The 17,315-nt window shown below is 37.9% G+C and overlaps 1 protein-coding gene across 2 annotated transcripts in view; it reads left to right on the top strand.

The window, feature by feature from the left end:
* Positions 1–17,315, top strand: part of INO80 (INO80 complex ATPase subunit) — a 63,238-nt gene that overhangs the window by 23,071 nt on the left and 22,852 nt on the right. For both annotated transcript variants that reach the window (XM_038138974.1, XM_038138975.1), the window contains 11 exons: positions 589–648; positions 1,238–1,380; positions 2,434–2,518; positions 3,021–3,138; positions 3,525–3,610; positions 4,584–4,751; positions 5,206–5,339; positions 6,146–6,213; positions 7,315–7,408; positions 8,496–8,673; positions 14,016–14,156. In XM_038138974.1, coding sequence (XP_037994902.1) covers positions 589–648; positions 1,238–1,380; positions 2,434–2,518; positions 3,021–3,138; positions 3,525–3,610; positions 4,584–4,751; positions 5,206–5,339; positions 6,146–6,213; positions 7,315–7,408; positions 8,496–8,673; positions 14,016–14,156 — 1,275 coding nt within the window. The remainder of the gene's footprint in view (positions 1–588; positions 649–1,237; positions 1,381–2,433; positions 2,519–3,020; positions 3,139–3,524; positions 3,611–4,583; positions 4,752–5,205; positions 5,340–6,145; positions 6,214–7,314; positions 7,409–8,495; positions 8,674–14,015; positions 14,157–17,315) is intronic.

Here is a 17,315-nt window from a genome sequence, read left to right as displayed (position 1 = left end):
CAGGAGATGGCAGTACAGTGTTATTAACCAGTGGCAGGAATCAGTGCTGTGCAAAGGTCTAACTAATAGGACCCGTGCTTTAACAGCTTTCTCTGGCAGTAATGCTTGCTTTTAAAATCCTTATATTAAATATATCTCTGCCAGACATTTTAAGTTCGTCTCAGGTTTTTGGGGTCGGTTCTGAAATAGAAAACCAACAGGACCATGGAAGTTGTTAAACAGGCAACAAGCTTTCTAGGCCTCCAGCTTTAACTATAGCAGTTGAGTGCAGACCTCGTTCTGCCATAAGCAAATTAAAATTTTTAATTTTTAGAAAAACCTGACTAGAAGGTTTGTGCTAAATGCTAATGGGCATTTTTAGATTCTTAGCATAGCTTGATCAGGCCAAGTTGTTTGATGCCTTTTCCTGGAATACTCTTTTTCAAAGTATTTTTAAATGCTTTCTGATTTTTCTCAATGGTAAAAAGATAATTTCCCTTTTTGTTGTTTTAAAGAAGTATGTCATTTTGTAGACTGCAGACTATAAAATTCCAGAGCTGGTTTCATTATTTGAAAATAATGTCTTCCTATTTTTTTTTACTGTTTCAGGTGCTACCTTATTGGGGAAATCCCCATGATAGAAAGGTGATCAGAAAGTTCTGGAGTCAGGTAATACCAGCATGAATGTGTACTTTGACTGTCTTTCTCTGTGCAGAGGAAAACAGAAACTGTTGCTACACATCACCAAACTAAACTACTGTGTGGATGCAGAGTTTTCTAATTCCTGTAGCATTTTCATTAGGATAATGAGGTGGAAGACTTCTCTTGTGCTGAAGAGCAGTACCATACAGGGCAATTCAATGCGGTGTGGGGTTCAGATGGAGAACTAGAGCTCTGTAAATAAAGCAGGAAGTTTCAATGTCAAGGACTGTTTATTCTGTTTGAGTAACCTGGCTTGGGATGCCCCAATTCAGAATCCCTGCAGTTATGTCAAGATTGTTCCTTATTTAACAATAAGAAGTTTTGTAGGGTTCAGTACCCAGGTCTTGTCTTGCGCATTAAGAAGTGTCTGAAATTGTTCAAGGGCTGAAGTCCAGGTCCACTAGTTGAATAACTGTGATATAATTAATTTTACAAGTCAGCTGTGGAAAATGCAATAGTAATGAGAAGACTGGAAAACAGAAGTCTGAAATTGCAGTGAACTCTCGACAATATACTTACATTATGTGAACATTTGTTTCTCCTTTTGTGGTTGTAGAAGACATTGTATACTCAGGATGCTCCTTTCCACGTGGTAATTACCAGTTACCAGCTGGTAGTGCAGGATGTGAAGTATTTCCAGCGAGTGAAGTGGCAGTATATGGTGCTGGATGAAGCACAAGCACTCAAGAGTAGCTCCAGGTAATAAACTAACTGGAAACAAAATCTTTTCTGTGGATCAGCCTCTTGAAGAAGAAAGCATCAAGAGAACATAAATTGATAGAAGTTAAAATTGACACACATAAGACCCCTTAAGTATCTAACCTTGTTAAATATGTATGTAACTCTCTGACACTGGATTGGTCCATTAGGCTTTTTGCATTTAGATTTTCCAAATATGTAAAATATATTTAAAAGGTAGCTCTGGAGCAGAAACTTGTATGGAGCACAGGACAGTTAAACAAAATAGAGTGAAATGCTGTCCACTTTCCCTCCTGACTACTCACAGAATTCTGCATGGTGAATGGTCTGTAGTCTTTAGCTTATATTGGCACCATTAAATGCATTATTTTGATTCCTTATTCAGTGGCACTTCCAGACATGAATGAAGGTCAGAACCCCATGAGTACTGTTGGCTGCAGTAAAGCCCAATCTGTGTCATGAGGCTCTGCCAGAAAATTTTCTGTTTGTTTTCAAGTAATGGATTTGTCCGTCTTTATTTCTGTAATTGCTTTCCCATAACCTTTGTCCAAGTTGCCACTGTACACGGTAAGTTGAGGACTGCTTTAGACGCAGGCTCATTCTGACCAAAGTTTGTCTCTTCGATATTCTTGGGAAACCAGCCCTCGAAGAGGATTTTAATGTATAGCTCAGCACTCCTGCCATAGTAGCCTATACGCTTCCTCTTCTAAAGTGTGACAAATACATGGCATTCTGATTCAAAGCACCTGTTTCTTTTGGAAAGTTAATTATTCTGATCATGAGACTTTCTTAGTAAGCATTTGTTTTAAAAATGAGTAAAAAAGATACTTAGAAAAATAAAATAAATTACACTCTTAATTTTTTTTAATTGGAAAAAGGCTATTTTTTCCTGTAGTTTTCTTTTGGAAGACTGGGGAACAGCTGTAATAGTCTAGTCCAGTGGCTTCCAAAGATCATTTGGGAAACTCACTGGAAACAATTTGCCTTAAAATATCTTATGTTTCATATAATTCTACAGTTTTCTCTAGAAATTATTTTTCTTTTATTCATCAGTGTTCGTTGGAAGATCCTACTACAGTTCCAGTGTCGAAACAGATTGTTGTTGACTGGGACCCCAATCCAGAACACAATGGCTGAGGTATTTGGGAGCTCAAAATAGTGGATTTTTCTTTCTAACAATAATACATACTAAATATATGGAAACAGTTAAGAAATGTGTTGCATTTGTGTGGTTGCAGGATCATGCTTGTAGCAAACCACTGGCAAGCAAACATGGGATCAGCCCTGGGAGGGAAAACTACAGAAACTTGCCACACATTTAAATAAAACTAAAGATATTTGAAGTAATACTTAGATTACAGGAAGAAATCTAGTTCTAGTGACTTTTCCTTTTGTTGGCTAAAGTAATTAGGCTGTGTTTGTCACTGCTTTCTAATGGTGTTCTGTTAAGCTGATATGTGTGGCATTGTGAAGAGAGGCAGGAAGAGAATGCAGCTGGGGTTTTGTTTAATTTTCCCATGTCTCATGATCTAGTAAAGTGATTTTGCTTAATAAAGAGCTGCAAGATTTTGGGATCCCCAGTTACCTTGTGCACAGGGGGATGACTTTTGCTAATCTGGTGTTTTCTCCTCTCCTTTTAGCTATGGGCCCTGCTTCATTTTATCATGCCAACACTGTTTGATTCCCATGAAGAGTTCAATGAGTGGTTTTCTAAGGACATAGAGAGCCATGCAGAGAACAAATCTGCTATTGATGAGAGTGAGTGCAGTGTGTAACTGCTATAATTTTTATATTAAGAATCTGTTGCCTTTTCAAACTAATAATGGCTAAATTTTCTATGAGATGTGGCATCTAAAGCAGAGGATGCATAATAAGATTGGAACATTACTGGATTGCTGTTGATAGTTTATGTTGAAGTTTCTGTTTCTGACTGTAATATAGTATGTGTAATGAATAGAAAATCAGCGTAGCACAGCACTCGTTTAAAAAAGAAAAATCAACAGAGAAATATCAACTCTCTGCTGTAAGAACTCTCGTGGGGGGAAATGGCTGAGCAGTTAGGGACTTAGTTTGTCATAAAACACCAAATAATTTTCCTTTTTGATGAAGTAATTGTTCTTTCTTTCCCTTTCCCTTTATTTCAGACCAGCTATCCCGCTTGCACATGATCCTGAAGCCTTTCATGTTGAGAAGAATCAAGAAGGATGTGGAAAATGAACTGTCAGATAAGGTGAGAAGAAGTATTTCTCTGGAATGGGTATTACAGCTCTATTGTCATAGCTCTGTTCTTTGATCTGGTTTTTGCAAACTTGTTTGTCAGTCTGCATACCTGAAATTTGACTGTGGACTTCTCTTCGACCTTCACCTTCTTGCACTTCATCCCAGCAATGTCATTAGATATGAATGTAACTGAAGAACTTCTAATTAGCAAACATTTTTCTTGGAAAGCATTTTGTTACCAGTTAAAAATGAAATATCTTCAGTTCTGGTTTAGTTGCTAGAAGTATCCCTAATGACAGTTAAGGAGGTTGATACATCAGTTACTGGGTGATAAACATTTCCAGTTGCCTTTTTGAAGAATTTGGCATGTATTCAGGATTTTTTTTTTTTTGCTTGCCTGTACAGAGAAATACACAGTGGCAGCATCATGCTCTTTTCTCTTGCTAGTCTCTTAATTTCACATGGATGTTAGCAATACTAGATGATCTTGTGTTCAGCAGTCCCCAGGTTGAGAGACATTGGCTGAGAGCCATCTGGTTTGTTCTGATGTGCTTAGTAATTTCAGTGTACTTTCCACAGACACTGTTGTTGTGTGATGCACCTGTCGCTGCTGTGGGCCCTGACACTCCTTAGCACAGCTCTAAGTGGGGAACTGTAGGATGGTAGAATTGAAGTCACATTTTAAACTGATCAGCTGCAGGTGTGATGTCAGCATCTTAAGAATCCATCTGTTTACTTAGTTGTGTTCATGTACTTTTAAAGGTCTGTCTCCTACATCGTTGCACAAGCCTTCCAAAACACACCTATCAGTTAAGTCCTTTCCAGGTTAGATCCTGAAATGCAGATCTGAATGCAACTGCCTGTAAATGTATTTTTGAGAAAGTTATGTTTTCCTCAAGGTGTGTTTCAGCTTTATGTACACTAATGTTATCATCCTTCATTTTAGAGAGAGGAATGGCTAAATCTTCATTATCATTTTGCAGATTGAAATTCTTATGTACTGCCAGCAAACAAGTCGACAGAAGCTCTTGTACCAAGCTCTGAAAAACAAAATCTCTATTGATGACCTCTTGCAGTCATCAATGGGCACCACTCAGCAAGCACAGACCACCACTAGTAGTCTCATGAATCTAGTCATGCAGTTTAGAAAGGTAAGGCTATTTTAAATAAAAATTTTTGAAAAGTATGATCATTGATTAGCACAAAACTAAGATATGGCTTCTAGAAAACACCATATTGAAAAAATCTGGCATAGGCAAGCAAGTTTGCATGCAGTTCAGTTGTGTTTCGGATGCAGTGTAGCATTGATGTTGGGTGAAGAAGAGCTTTAGCCCTATGATGCATGCATCTGCTAACTGGTTTGGTTACAAAGGTTGGTTTGGTTGAAGGAAGCCATTCACTTGGGAAGAAGATGCAATAGCTGTTATATGAATAGCAAAAGGTATGATGCTGTAAATAAATTTGAGCAGATATACTAAAATAACCATGCAATATTAAGCAACACTAAAGTTTCAGCAATCATTGGTTATGATTGATTTGGGATGTAGATGCTGCATCGGACTGAGTTAATTCCTCCCAGCTTTTGACATGCTCTCTGTCTTACAGGTGTGCAATCACCCAGAGCTGTTTGAGCGACAAGAAACTTGGTCTCCATTTCACATCTCCCTAAAGCCATACCAGATTTCCAAGTTCCTCTACCGTCATGGACAGATCAGGGTCTTTAACCACTCACGGGACAGGCAAGCCTATTCCACTTCCTATCCAGTTTAGCATATTTAGTATTATTACTTACACTTATTTTTATAAATGCTAATTAGCTCCGTTACCTGGTGTACTTAAATGATGTTGGCTGAACAGTCCATTTCCTTTTAGTCATTCAGCTGTTAAACATCTGATAAAGGTGCTCTTTCTTGGGGGAATCCTAATCACAGAAACATCCCTTTGATTGAGTAAGAAAGCCAGGAAAAGGAATTTAGAGTTGTTGCTGATGATGTGTGGTAGAATTAAGCTTTAAAAGATCCTTGAAACAACAAAAAAGCCCCACCTGATTTCCCTTCAGTGAGTTTTCTCATGCAAGGAAGCTGTCAGTACCTGTCTGTTGCAACATGGTATAACCATGGTGACCATCTGCTAGTGCCTTGACAGCTTTTAATGCTCACCTTGGATGTGGAGAAGCTGCCCAAGTGCAGTTTGCTATTTTCTCCAACCCTGGCAATTCTTGGTTAATTTTGTCTGCATTCAGTTATGAGAAGTGCTGAGGGAAGAGATGAGAGAGACATGTATGAAGACAAGATCAGCTTTTCTAGAACATATAATGCAGTTCCAACACAACAATGGTGTGTCTCAGTGTCAAATTAACAGCAGTGCGTGTAGACTGATGACACTTTCCTTCTACTGCTGTCCAATTCCAGATATTCAGAGCACTAAAATACTTCCAATGAAGAAGTGAATGGCTACTCTGTATCTTCTGCTTTGTATGATTGAACATGTTATGTGTTAACACCTTCTTATTGATGTTGTTTGGTTTTGTTCCTTTAATTTTCAGGTGGTTACGGGTTTTACTTTCGCCATTTGCACCAGACCACATCCAGCAGTCTCTCTTCCACAGGAAGGGTAGGTTTTCAGTCCTGGGAAGCAAGTTGGATTTTAATATGTCTTCTTCTCCAGGGGGAAGGACTGAGAGGCCAGAGTACTTAGTTCTCGTAGATAATCTGATTAGAACTTACTAGAATTTTGTTAGTGTTTATACATACATTTCATTTTCTCAGAAAGGAAAGGATGGAAGAGTCTGTTGAAAACTTGTCATTTAGTTACTGCTTAATCCTAGTGCAGTATCTTAATTCAGTCTGTCTTGTTTCAACTTGCTTCAAGAGATTAGTGCTGCCTTTTTAGTCTAAAGTGAATTTTTCATAGATTCAATTCTAAGAAATCTTGGATTCATTTCAGTACATTGTGTGTTGTATCTTAAACTGCCAGCTTACTTTCAACTAGAAACTAGATGAGATGCAAGTGACCCAGAATCTATCAATGAACAAAAACCCCGGAAAAGCTACTGATATTGACAGATACAATTTATTATCAATGATTGAATATTTTTCCTACAAGAGCTAATTAGATCACTCAGCTACTAAGATGGGAAAATCTGCAGAAATGTAAAGCAAGAAAGGTACTGGCTGCATTACTATACTGAAATCTGTTAGCATGGACCTCTTCACCTGGTGTTGGGGCTATGCAGTGCACATGGGTGGGCCTGCAAGGCTTTTCCCTACCAATACCTGCAGCTCCTTCTAACCCATTTGACTTCCTGGGTGAGAGGAAGCATGTGAGACAGGCATCCTGAGGTATGCATGTTCTGGTCTGCTGTCTCGAAGATATTTGTTCAAATTTACAAATATGCACACTGCCTATTGATTCTTAATAAATGAAACAAATGTCCGCTGCACTTGGGCCTAGAATGTATTTCTGTTTTTTGGTAAGAGCCCTTCTCTTGCCCACACTGGAAAATGAACTGGATTGTGGAGTCTGGCAACAGAGATTCAGATTGAATTTTCAGTATTTCTAAAAGATCTAGGTTAAATTAGGATCTCCTGTTTTCTCACCTGGATTTGTCATGTGTCATAGAATGTATATCCTGAATTGATGAAGGAAATTTAGTTTTCAGCTATGAGTGTCTGTGAAATGTGTTGGCCTAACTTCAGTATTTCTGTGACCTAGGCGTCAATGAAGAAAGCTGTTTTTCTTTCCTGCGGTTTATTGATGTCTCTCCAGCAGAAATGGCAAACCTTATGAATCAGGGACATTTAGCCAGGTGAGGACAATGGTTTTTTTTCTCTTTTAGTAATTACGGGAAAAGTACAGATGATGTCAGTCATTCCCCTCCAAGCCTGCACTTTCTGTGCCTCTTAATATTATCATTTCTCTGTCTAATACTAGAACAGCTTCTGGAGTGTTCCTCCAGGTATAGGGCGCCATTATGCAATGCAATTTTTATGCCCTGTCACAAAAAACCCTGTGTTACAAAGAGTTGACATTGTAAATACACAGGATGGTCAAAGGGCAAAAGCTGAGTTTGCTTAGTGTCATGCTGCAGGTTGCTGGTGTTATCAAGCATAAAATCCAGACTTTGGAAGGCCAGTTCAGTGCAGTTCTTACCAGTTGCACTTGATCACACGTGGAATAAGCTTTTGCTGTGGTAGTTGTACTTCAGCCCTTAGCCATACTTTCCACATGTCTTGTTTTTAATGTGGAATGTCATTCTGAGGCATAGGCTTTGAACTGTGGATTTATAGCATCAACTGTATTATGTTGAAAGGAGAGGTGATCTTTTAAGTTATAGTGTAGTCTGAAAGGACTCTGAGTCAAGTTATTAGGGACTGTAAGAAATTTTAGACTAAAAGTAAGTCTTTATTATTACATAGAGATTTAGGGCTTTTTAAGTGTAATATTATTTTTTTGTTCTGGTTATTTTGAATTACTGTTTCTTGACTGCACTTCAGTAACATAATTCAGATTTCTCTTGATGTGTCTCAGTGGTATTTATGATAAATTCTGCATTCACTACACATGTTGTTATGAATAATTTATATGTAATTTACAGAAAAGTCGATGTGGTTTTAAATAGTAGTGGCTAAGTGGGGCTTGACCATTTTAGATTAAGTGCTTCAAAGTATATCCTGATTTAATCACTTAGATTCAGTTAAGCCACCTTAGAAAAAAATTGAAATAAGAAAAATTTGAAGATGTCTAGCAGAAATTATTTTCTTTAACGCAGGATGCTGTAAGCCTGATATTCTGAGAGAAACCTCATTTCTGTCAAATACAGTTATGCTGTACATATATTCAAGCCTTTCTTTCACAAAGCAGTGAATAAATGCATCTCCTGTGGTTTTTTCCAGATGGTTAGCTCTTTTCCTGTCTCTGAAAGCATCCTACAGGCTCCATCACATGCGCTTCTGGACAGAGACTGAAGAGGACAAAGAGCAGGGGTCATGTTTTCTGAGGAACAGGGATTTCTTGCTTGATGTAAATTTCCCACTGTCTTTCCCTAACTTGCACAGCTGCACTTTGCTGCAGGTAAGCAAAATTTCTGTGATCTGGAGACAGTAACAAATCCTCATGAGTGAGAAATGGTGAAAACCATTCTGTCCTTTATGAAACAGGGAGAACAGACTTGATAAAGGGATGATGATACCATCTGCTTTTTTAGATACAATTAAGAAACTCCAGAGTGCTGAACATAAAAATAATTTAATCCCTGTCTCCTTCACATGTGGCATTACATTTCAAAATTTGCTATAATGAATAAATCAGTTCACTTAAAAGACTTCATCATATTACTGGAGCACCAAAAGTAGATACAGGAGCAACAGAACTAGACTCATGATTTGTCAGGGATAGACTCTATATGTAAGCTTAGGAGTTTAATAAAAACATTTAATAATGTTTTTTTACATGCAAAATGGTCTTTTTCTGGCTGAAACTACTCTTCTCTTGTCCAATTCAATACATTGTTGCAGCAGCTGGGGAAAACAGAGACCAGCCTGACAGTGTTTTATAGTTGGTGAGCAAGCATTTTCAGTGCTGTATTTCTACTCTGAAATTTGCTTCTGCTACTGTCTGGTAGATCCAGATGTATTCAAATTACTGTGTAATGCAAGATCATTTTTGTTACTCTTTGGCCTAGGATATGTGTGAAGATTTTTGCCTTTTTATGACTAAATTGCAGTTGATTTCCTGAGTTAGATTAAGACTCCATTCAGTTCACTGGGAAATAAGTTCACAGAAGTGCTAGCGTGGAGTCAGGAAAACATCTGGGGCAGTTAGCAGATATGCAGTAAAAAAAATCATTTCTGAAACAGTGAGAATGTGCCAAATTTCTCAAGGGAATATTGCTTTTGCTCATGAGTCTGGAAGGGGAAAGGAGATAGCCAGCATTCAATTGAATATTGTGTAGAGGAAGTTGAAATTGAAGACGCATAAGCAGTAGGAAACCAACCTTGGACTTGGTGTCATGTTTTGCAGCGTTAACAGCAAAGCCAACAAAATGAGTCCTCCTAGTTATCAAACAAAGAGCCAGCCAAGTGAATGTGTGCCTGTTAACTCTAGCTGTGCTGGTATTTCAATAGTCCATGTTTCCACGTCTAGCTTGATAAAATCTCTATGCTACATGAATTTGCTTTCAGTTCGTTTTTTTTAAGATTACACTCAGCTCTTTCTATAGTGCCTGCAGTGCTTATCTCTGAAACTGCAGCGTAGCTCTGTCCTCTTGTTCGTACATAGAAGAATTAAGGAGAATTTTTGTGTTGTCGTATAAGTGTGGCAATAAAGAAGATGGTATCAGAAAAAAAATCATTTTTACATATGTAGAAAGATGGTCTGAGTCCTTCCATAGCCCTTGGTTTGGTGTGTATGAATATCAAAATGAAAACCATTAGATTTCCTGAAGGACACAAGATGGATTAAGATTTTAGATTTTAAATGTAAGATGTAGAATATGCATATGTAGATTTTAATATTAATGATTAAATTAATAGAATAGGCTACAGACCCACCTATACTACAGTCTAGCAAGATTTAAACATTACTTTGGTTTCTCCAGATAATTTCTGTTCTTTGAGGATGTCAGTACTTGTGTCCTAGGGGTTCCCAGGGCTGTTGACTGTGTGTAACTAATGACTGTTGCAATAATAAGTTCGATACAGAAAAAAGCCAGCTGAGGAGCAGAGTTCATCAGTGTGTACAATACAGTGCATTTGTGATAACCCCAGTGAATCTAAAGGAAGAATAGTCCTGCAGATATGACAGATACTTTAAAGCTGTTTTCTAGCCTTCCTGTTAGACAAATTACCACCTGAAGTCACTTTAAAATAAGCTATATTTACAGAATTTTGTTTGCAGAGCTTATGTTTAGAACACCTTAAAAAAAAAGAAAGGGTGGTTGGGCAGTGCAGAACCTAAAGGAGAGCTGAAGATCAAGCTGCCCTTTACATGCCTGTCATTTAGCACTGCACATTATTGTGAGTGAAATGAGCTAGCTTTTTCCTTAGCTCAAACTGGAGAAGCTTTCAATATAGCATTCCCCAAGGCTTCCTCTTGGGCTTCATAAGATAGTAACATGTAGGGAATGAGAAGGGTGAGAAAAGAGGAAAAAAGGAAATGGTAAAAATCTGGGAAGGCTTTTCTTAACTGCTCAGATCAGCATTTCCGATGTAAGAGACAAAGTATGAAAATAAGTCAGTAGAAAAAGAGACATTTATTTTTAATGGATATTTCTGAAATTTAAGTAGCATCTGTCTAAAGATATGTTTAATAATGTAAATACAGAAATTGCTTGCAGAATGTGAGATCTCTTCATTGCTCCTGCTCAACACCTCCACATGATATGTATTCATTTGTATGCATTGAATTAAATGAATATAAAATCTGCTCTGTTTACATGAACCCTTCCCTCCTTTCCTTTTGTAATTTTATTTCTATTTAAAAATTCAGGAGTGTTAATGGGCTTAAGATGTTGGTAGCAATCACCCATATTTATGTGCAGCTCTGTTTGCAGTATAAGAGACCCTCTTTTAACTTTTTGGAGTGCATAGTTGTACATTCATGGCTTTTAACAATCTTCCTCTTTGGTTTTTGGCTTTGTTCTGCTAAAGTATGTGAGCCATTTCAGAGTTGTGGCTGTGTTCAGTTCTGTAATTTTACCCAGTCTTTTCCATGTATGTGGTTGATGGGAAGCCGATGGGTTTCCACTGTCCCTGTTATATCTGGTGACTGCTCCATTCATGAATACTTAACAGCTGCATATGTCAGAATTCAGAGGGATGTTTCTTATGTGACCTGCTCATAGTTTGTACACAGGAATCCAGCACTCAAAGCAGATTAATGCCCAGGTACAAATATTTTTCTCTTATTTAGAGTACCTTCTTGAAGCTTTATTTGTATCCTCCTAGGTACTTCAGTTGCCCTAAAGTCATCTTAAATCGGTCTTTGATATTGTTTTCCAGAAGAGAATTAAGTAGCAAACTTGCATAGGTTTGGAATTACAGTTTGTTAACTTCCTCTCTATCCATTTCTTGTATTCTGACTTTCCAGGAAATAATTAACCAAACCCTTCTATTGACCAGGGCCACAATCAGTATGTCAGTGCTTGCTGTCATAAGACTTAGCAGAAAGCTCTTGTGACTGCCTGCAATGATGATTTTTCTTCATTAAAAAGAGGTGGGGTGGGGAAGAGAGAGGCTTTGAGCTAAAGCAGTTGTTCACTCTTCCCCCTCTGACTCTTGCTGTCCTTTCTTTACTCTCAGCTGTGGAGCCCTGCATCTGCTGATGCAGGCATACCCCACATCCTTGTATGAGCCAACTGCAGAAAACCTTGTATTTTCATGGCTGTTGAATTTTTTGTTTCATCAGATATGTAGCCAAAGAGGCTTCGGGAGAGGAGATAAAATCAGCACAGGAAGTGGCACAAATATATCATGGGAAAGAACTTGCCCTTTTTAGCAGCAGTGTTGGTGCCCTGTTGCCACTGTTTCTGTTCTCAGATGAGTAAGGCAGCGTTCATATCCATTGTCCACAGGCATGTATTTCCAGTCCTGTGAGTTGTTTCACTATTGTTTCAGCACATGGCCAGTTTTACCAGGTGGTGAAGCATGTCACAAAACTCACTTGGAGCAGAGGGGCAAGGTTTTGTTTTCATCTTGATCAGCATCTTAATGAATACAAGACAGCTAGGCCAACAACAATGGGCTCTGTGAGGACTGGAGAAAACCTGTAAAGCAATTGTTGCTTAAGCCAGCATTACTGGTTAAGAATTGTCAGCTGAGTAAGAGCCTGGTTTTGGGATCACTTCACATTATCCAGTGTGGGCCAAGCTTTGACCTGTACTTTTTAGCTCTGCTGAGTGTCATTGAAAGACTATTGTCAACTTTCAGCTCTCAGTTTTCATATATAGAGGAGGAAATGTTCAGTCAGAGTAGAAACTTTATTTTTGCCAGCTCCAGCCCGTGAGTCTCACTGGCAGCAGCTGAAGGACGTGCTTAGGAGCTAGGGTTGAGTGCAGGTAGTGCTGGCATGTATGTAGAGTCAGACTGTTCACCTCTCTTGTCAGCAGGTTCCAAATGATACATGCTTGCCATCTGCATCTTGCCCAGTGAATGGAGATGAAAGGGCCCAGAATGCATGATCCATAATAAACTCCTGCTGTGGGTGTTTTCTAGCATTTTTTGACATACATAGAAATGCATATATCCAGTGAATGACATGCTATACAGGGTGTCTGCTTCTGTCATGTATCTGGATGTTTACCACTTCAAATACTCAGATTTTATAAAACTGGGAGGCTCTGTAAAATAAAAGTAGCATGCCATTAATTTTGGTGCATTAGGAACTGGAGCAGAAAAATACCAAAACTTGAGATCCCATTTACCTTTTTACTTAAGTGAACTTAAGTGCTGGAATTGCCAGGAAGGCACATCCTGTGGTCCTATGGCAGTGAGAGGTACACCTCTTACTGCTTCTAAAATTATCGCTAGTTTCCTATTTTGTGGAGACTAATGCTCTGCATACTATAGGAAACAAATATAATATAGAACTATGGATCTTTATGAATATAGAAGAGTCAATAAAAACTAAGTGGCAGAAATGGCTTAGTCTATAAGCAGTTTATTTTGTTTTTTTGATGCAGATACTTACAATAAAAAAGGAGCTATAACTGTTGCAAGCAAAGAAAATTTCATTTTTTGTTATTTTTCTATGTAGAGTTCAGCATCTTCAAAGAGCTTTCCTTTCTTTAAACTATACTGTCATTTGAGTATCTCCACTTCTGAGTCAGTATATTTTTCTGTATCAGAAGGACATTTTGGCAAATTCAAGGTTTTAAACATAGATTTGTTCATGTGTGTAACCCTGCTAGCACTTTTAAAATCTTCAGGATAAAATTTAGAGCCCTTTTGTACAGAAGAGAAGGAAAAGATGCAAGTCTAAAGATACCAATCCAGCCTTATTTAAATTCTTAATTTTTTTCTCTCTGCAAAATATAATTTTAACTGAGAATAGATAAATGAGTAGCTAGAAAACACCCTGAGTGTCAGACCTACTAGAATATTCCTGTACTGCCTTCATTAGAAAAGCTAAGGTCAAAAGGTTCAAAGGCAGAAAAAAATTGTTTCTGATTCCAACTGAGCATCAAGACAAGTATTGATATGATCTATTCTGATTGCAAACATTTCTGGACTTGAATGTTCTAAAAATTACACAAAGATATTACACATATTCTCTGCAGAAGTTTTGTAGAGTTGTCCTTATTCAAAGAGAAATACATACAGAATGTGCTTTGTGTGTCTTCCTCACGAGTGGATACAAGATTTGAGAGTAGTGTTTCTTCATAGACTTTAACTTCTTAATCTTAATTTCGTTTTCAGAACCTTGTGTTCAGCAGCCACTGTAAAGCAGTAACTGGCTATTCGGACCATGTCATATATAGAAGGAGATCAGCTACCTCATGTGTACGATGCTGCCAGGTGACTGAGCTGCCGTCCTTCCTGTGCATAGCCAGTCCACGGGTAAGTCCAAGTTGTAAATTCTGTATTTTCTATTGTGTTTTGAACCTTGGTAGAGTTGTGTCTTTGGAACACAATGATATATGACTTTCTTTTGGTTGGGTAAAGCTGTTGTGAGGATATCCTTTTCCTACGATATTCAATAGTGGTTTTTCGTAGGGGAAGTGACTGTAATGTGTACTGAAGGGAAAAGGAAAGTTGTAATATGCACCCAACAGGAGCTGTTCTAAGATTTCACTTTCTTTCCTAATACCTAAAGCAATTATAGAAGAGATATTAAAGTAAATTATTAATTGATAGTCCAAGGGGGAGATGTAAGTGTCATCACCACAGAATGAGATGATTGAGTGGTCAACTCAGATGACAAAAGAGAGCTGGGAAGCAATGCTTTTTGGAAAAGGGTGTTTGTTTTCTCTCTTACACTCTGGAGAGGAATCACCAAATTGCAGTATATAAGGATTATTCAAGTTGGCATTTTCTAGGTCTTTTGGATGTTTAGTGCTACTACATGGGGTTCTCCATCATCTATTAAATGAATTTTGAAATTAATTCAGTTGAAGTTTCCTGGCTGACAAAAGAGACCTTCATTAGGTCTATGGCTATTGCATTCCATGTTGCTGGATCTTGACAAAACTGGACAAAATACAATTTTATTACCAGACCATCCAGATGTTATATTCTTTAGTCACTGTTGAAGTTATTGCTGTAGGCCTCATAAATGATGTGCAATTATACTTTTTCATTTGGAGAAGGGGTGGATGGCAAGCAGGACCTCACAAATGCAAGCTCATTACCTACCTGCTACTGCTCAAGCTGAATTTATCTGTGTCAGCAGCTCAAGGGCTGGGAACCAGCTCAACTGCTCAAAGTCACATGTCACCTCCCTGTTAAAATGTACTGCCTTGCTTGGAGAACAAGAGGTTATTCTTAGAGTAAATTGTGAAAACCACTTTGCCTTCAGATTCCTTTGATTTGTCCCTCTTTGTACCTAAATTTGCATCATGGATGAAAAATATGTTGAATTGCTCCCTACAGCAGAGAGGGTGGAGTGTGGCTTAGAAGGCTACAAATGAAGGGAAAGGCGAAAAATCGCATCTGACATTTATTCTAGTGAAGAAAAGATATTTGTTTTGGTTTGGCTGGTGTATAAAAATGATTAAGTGTAGACATGGCCTTTGTTTCTAGGAGCACAAAGATTTAATTTTATGCTTGTTAGAAACTTTTGGCAGGAGTGTAGAAGACCTGAAAGAGCACATATGTTCCCAGAAGCTATAGCCTTCTGTTGTTGTCTGACCTGTGATGAATTTTGGGAAGTTAATGGAGCAAATGATAGAAATAGGAGCGTATGTTTATGTAGCAGCTGATGGAGGGAGTCAGTCTTCTTTCTATTCAGGCAGTTTTCCTGAGTACAGACAGGTCTCAATCATAAAAAACGTAACTTGGAGGATGGATCTTGCATTGTCATTAAGGAGCTAATTAAATAAATTTTGAATAATACTGTTTGGTTTAATTTCAATAGATTTCTTACACACTGGAATATTGTGTGAAGCCATTTTGGTCATCTCACACTGTCTGAAAGTTTAACTTTGCATGAATATAAATGCAGGAAGCATTTTACAATTGCCTTAGCTAAACTAACTCATTTAATTTAGGGTGGAAATGCATTCATACAGCCCTATCACTGTATTTTTGATGTATTTCTGAACCATGATTTGCAATCAATCAGTTTGACAATAATATGTTGACAGAGGAGGATTTAATACTGAAGACTGCTCTACCTTTTGTTATTAGTAAAACCACAAAAACAAACCTCTGCGGAGAAAATTTTGAAAAAATGCGCCATGACAAAATAAAGAGGAGAGTGAACAAATTTGAATGAAAGCCTTTTTGTTTTGTCCATTTCAGAAAAGTCTTGCTTTCACTTGTAAGGGCATGCAAAAGATACAGGACTGTACCCTAGAAATATGTGCCTGCATTCTAAAAAAAAGGAACTGATGGTAAAGATAGTCTTAGGTCCTCAGAGGTCAATCAGTTTTGCACCCGATATGTAGGAGGAGTAGTTCTTGTTAGTGTAGAAATAGCACTGAGGCACACAGAGTTTGTGTCAAGATTGTCTCCTACCAGTTCTTCCTTAGGTTGAGGTGTTACTGAAACTTGGCTTGTAGAATCTTCTGACTTTGTCTGTCTTGTAAAAATCCTGGTGTACAAATCTGTGTATTCTTTTCAGAAGACAGGATAAGTTTATGTGGCAGAAGTTAATCTGCTCTGTTTTGTGTGTAGTGGCTGCCTGTCCTAGGGGTGGAAAATCTAGGTCCTGGAAATCAATATGGCAAGTTGTCTGTGCTTGAAAAGAGTATTTGTTCGTCTGTCCAGTGTAGAAATGTGAACTGAAATGTGATAGTGAATAGTTTCTCATAAACAACCTAAGTCTGCACCATCATTTGTGGTTTGTTAGCAGTGTTCAGGTGACAGAACTTGCTTGCATTTTGAATTTTTTTTTGCATTTTGAAAGAGGTTTTGCCTTTTTTCACAAAGGTCAAACATATGCTTTGACTGCAGGTGGCAGCACAGGATAGCAGCAACTCTAGAGTACCTTTTAGGTAGTGGAAATGTGTTCAAAGTCTTAACACACCCTGTTTCACTTTGCAGTGTTTTGTGTGGTTAAGTTTAAGACCCACAGACAGGTATTAAAATAGCTCTTGGCATCTTGAAAAACAATGTCTTTACCATTATTGCAAAGATTGTGTATGCTTTGTTGTTTTGTTTTTTAAGTGCTACAACTGTGCTCAATAGTCTATTTAAACAATTGTTTGGCCCTTGTAAACAGAAGTCTCTATGAGATTAATTTTTTTCCTATGAGAAGAACTCCTGTGAAACTGGTCTGGGCCACAGTTCCAGCTAGAACACTTTGCTTAATACCTGTTAGTTTTGAGTTAGCTGACAAATGTTCAGCGAGGTACAGCCAATATCTAAGATACTAGGCAGTCCTGAGGTATGGGTTGCTCTCTTTACCTTACAGTTCTAAAGTGCACTGTTTAAAACTGGTGATAATTAAACTGTCTATTGCTTATCATTTAGACAAGCTGTTAAAATATTTTTATTTGCATGATACAATGTTGTATATGTTATTCTCAGTGTAGCAGTTTTATCACACCAGAGAGA

This window comes from Motacilla alba, chromosome 5 (assembly GCF_015832195.1).
Source record: "Motacilla alba alba isolate MOTALB_02 chromosome 5, Motacilla_alba_V1.0_pri, whole genome shotgun sequence".
Taxonomy (NCBI): Eukaryota; Metazoa; Chordata; class Aves; order Passeriformes; family Motacillidae; genus Motacilla; species Motacilla alba.
The sequence above is the reverse complement of the archived record's forward strand: the minus strand, read 5'-3'. Positions and strand labels throughout refer to the sequence as shown.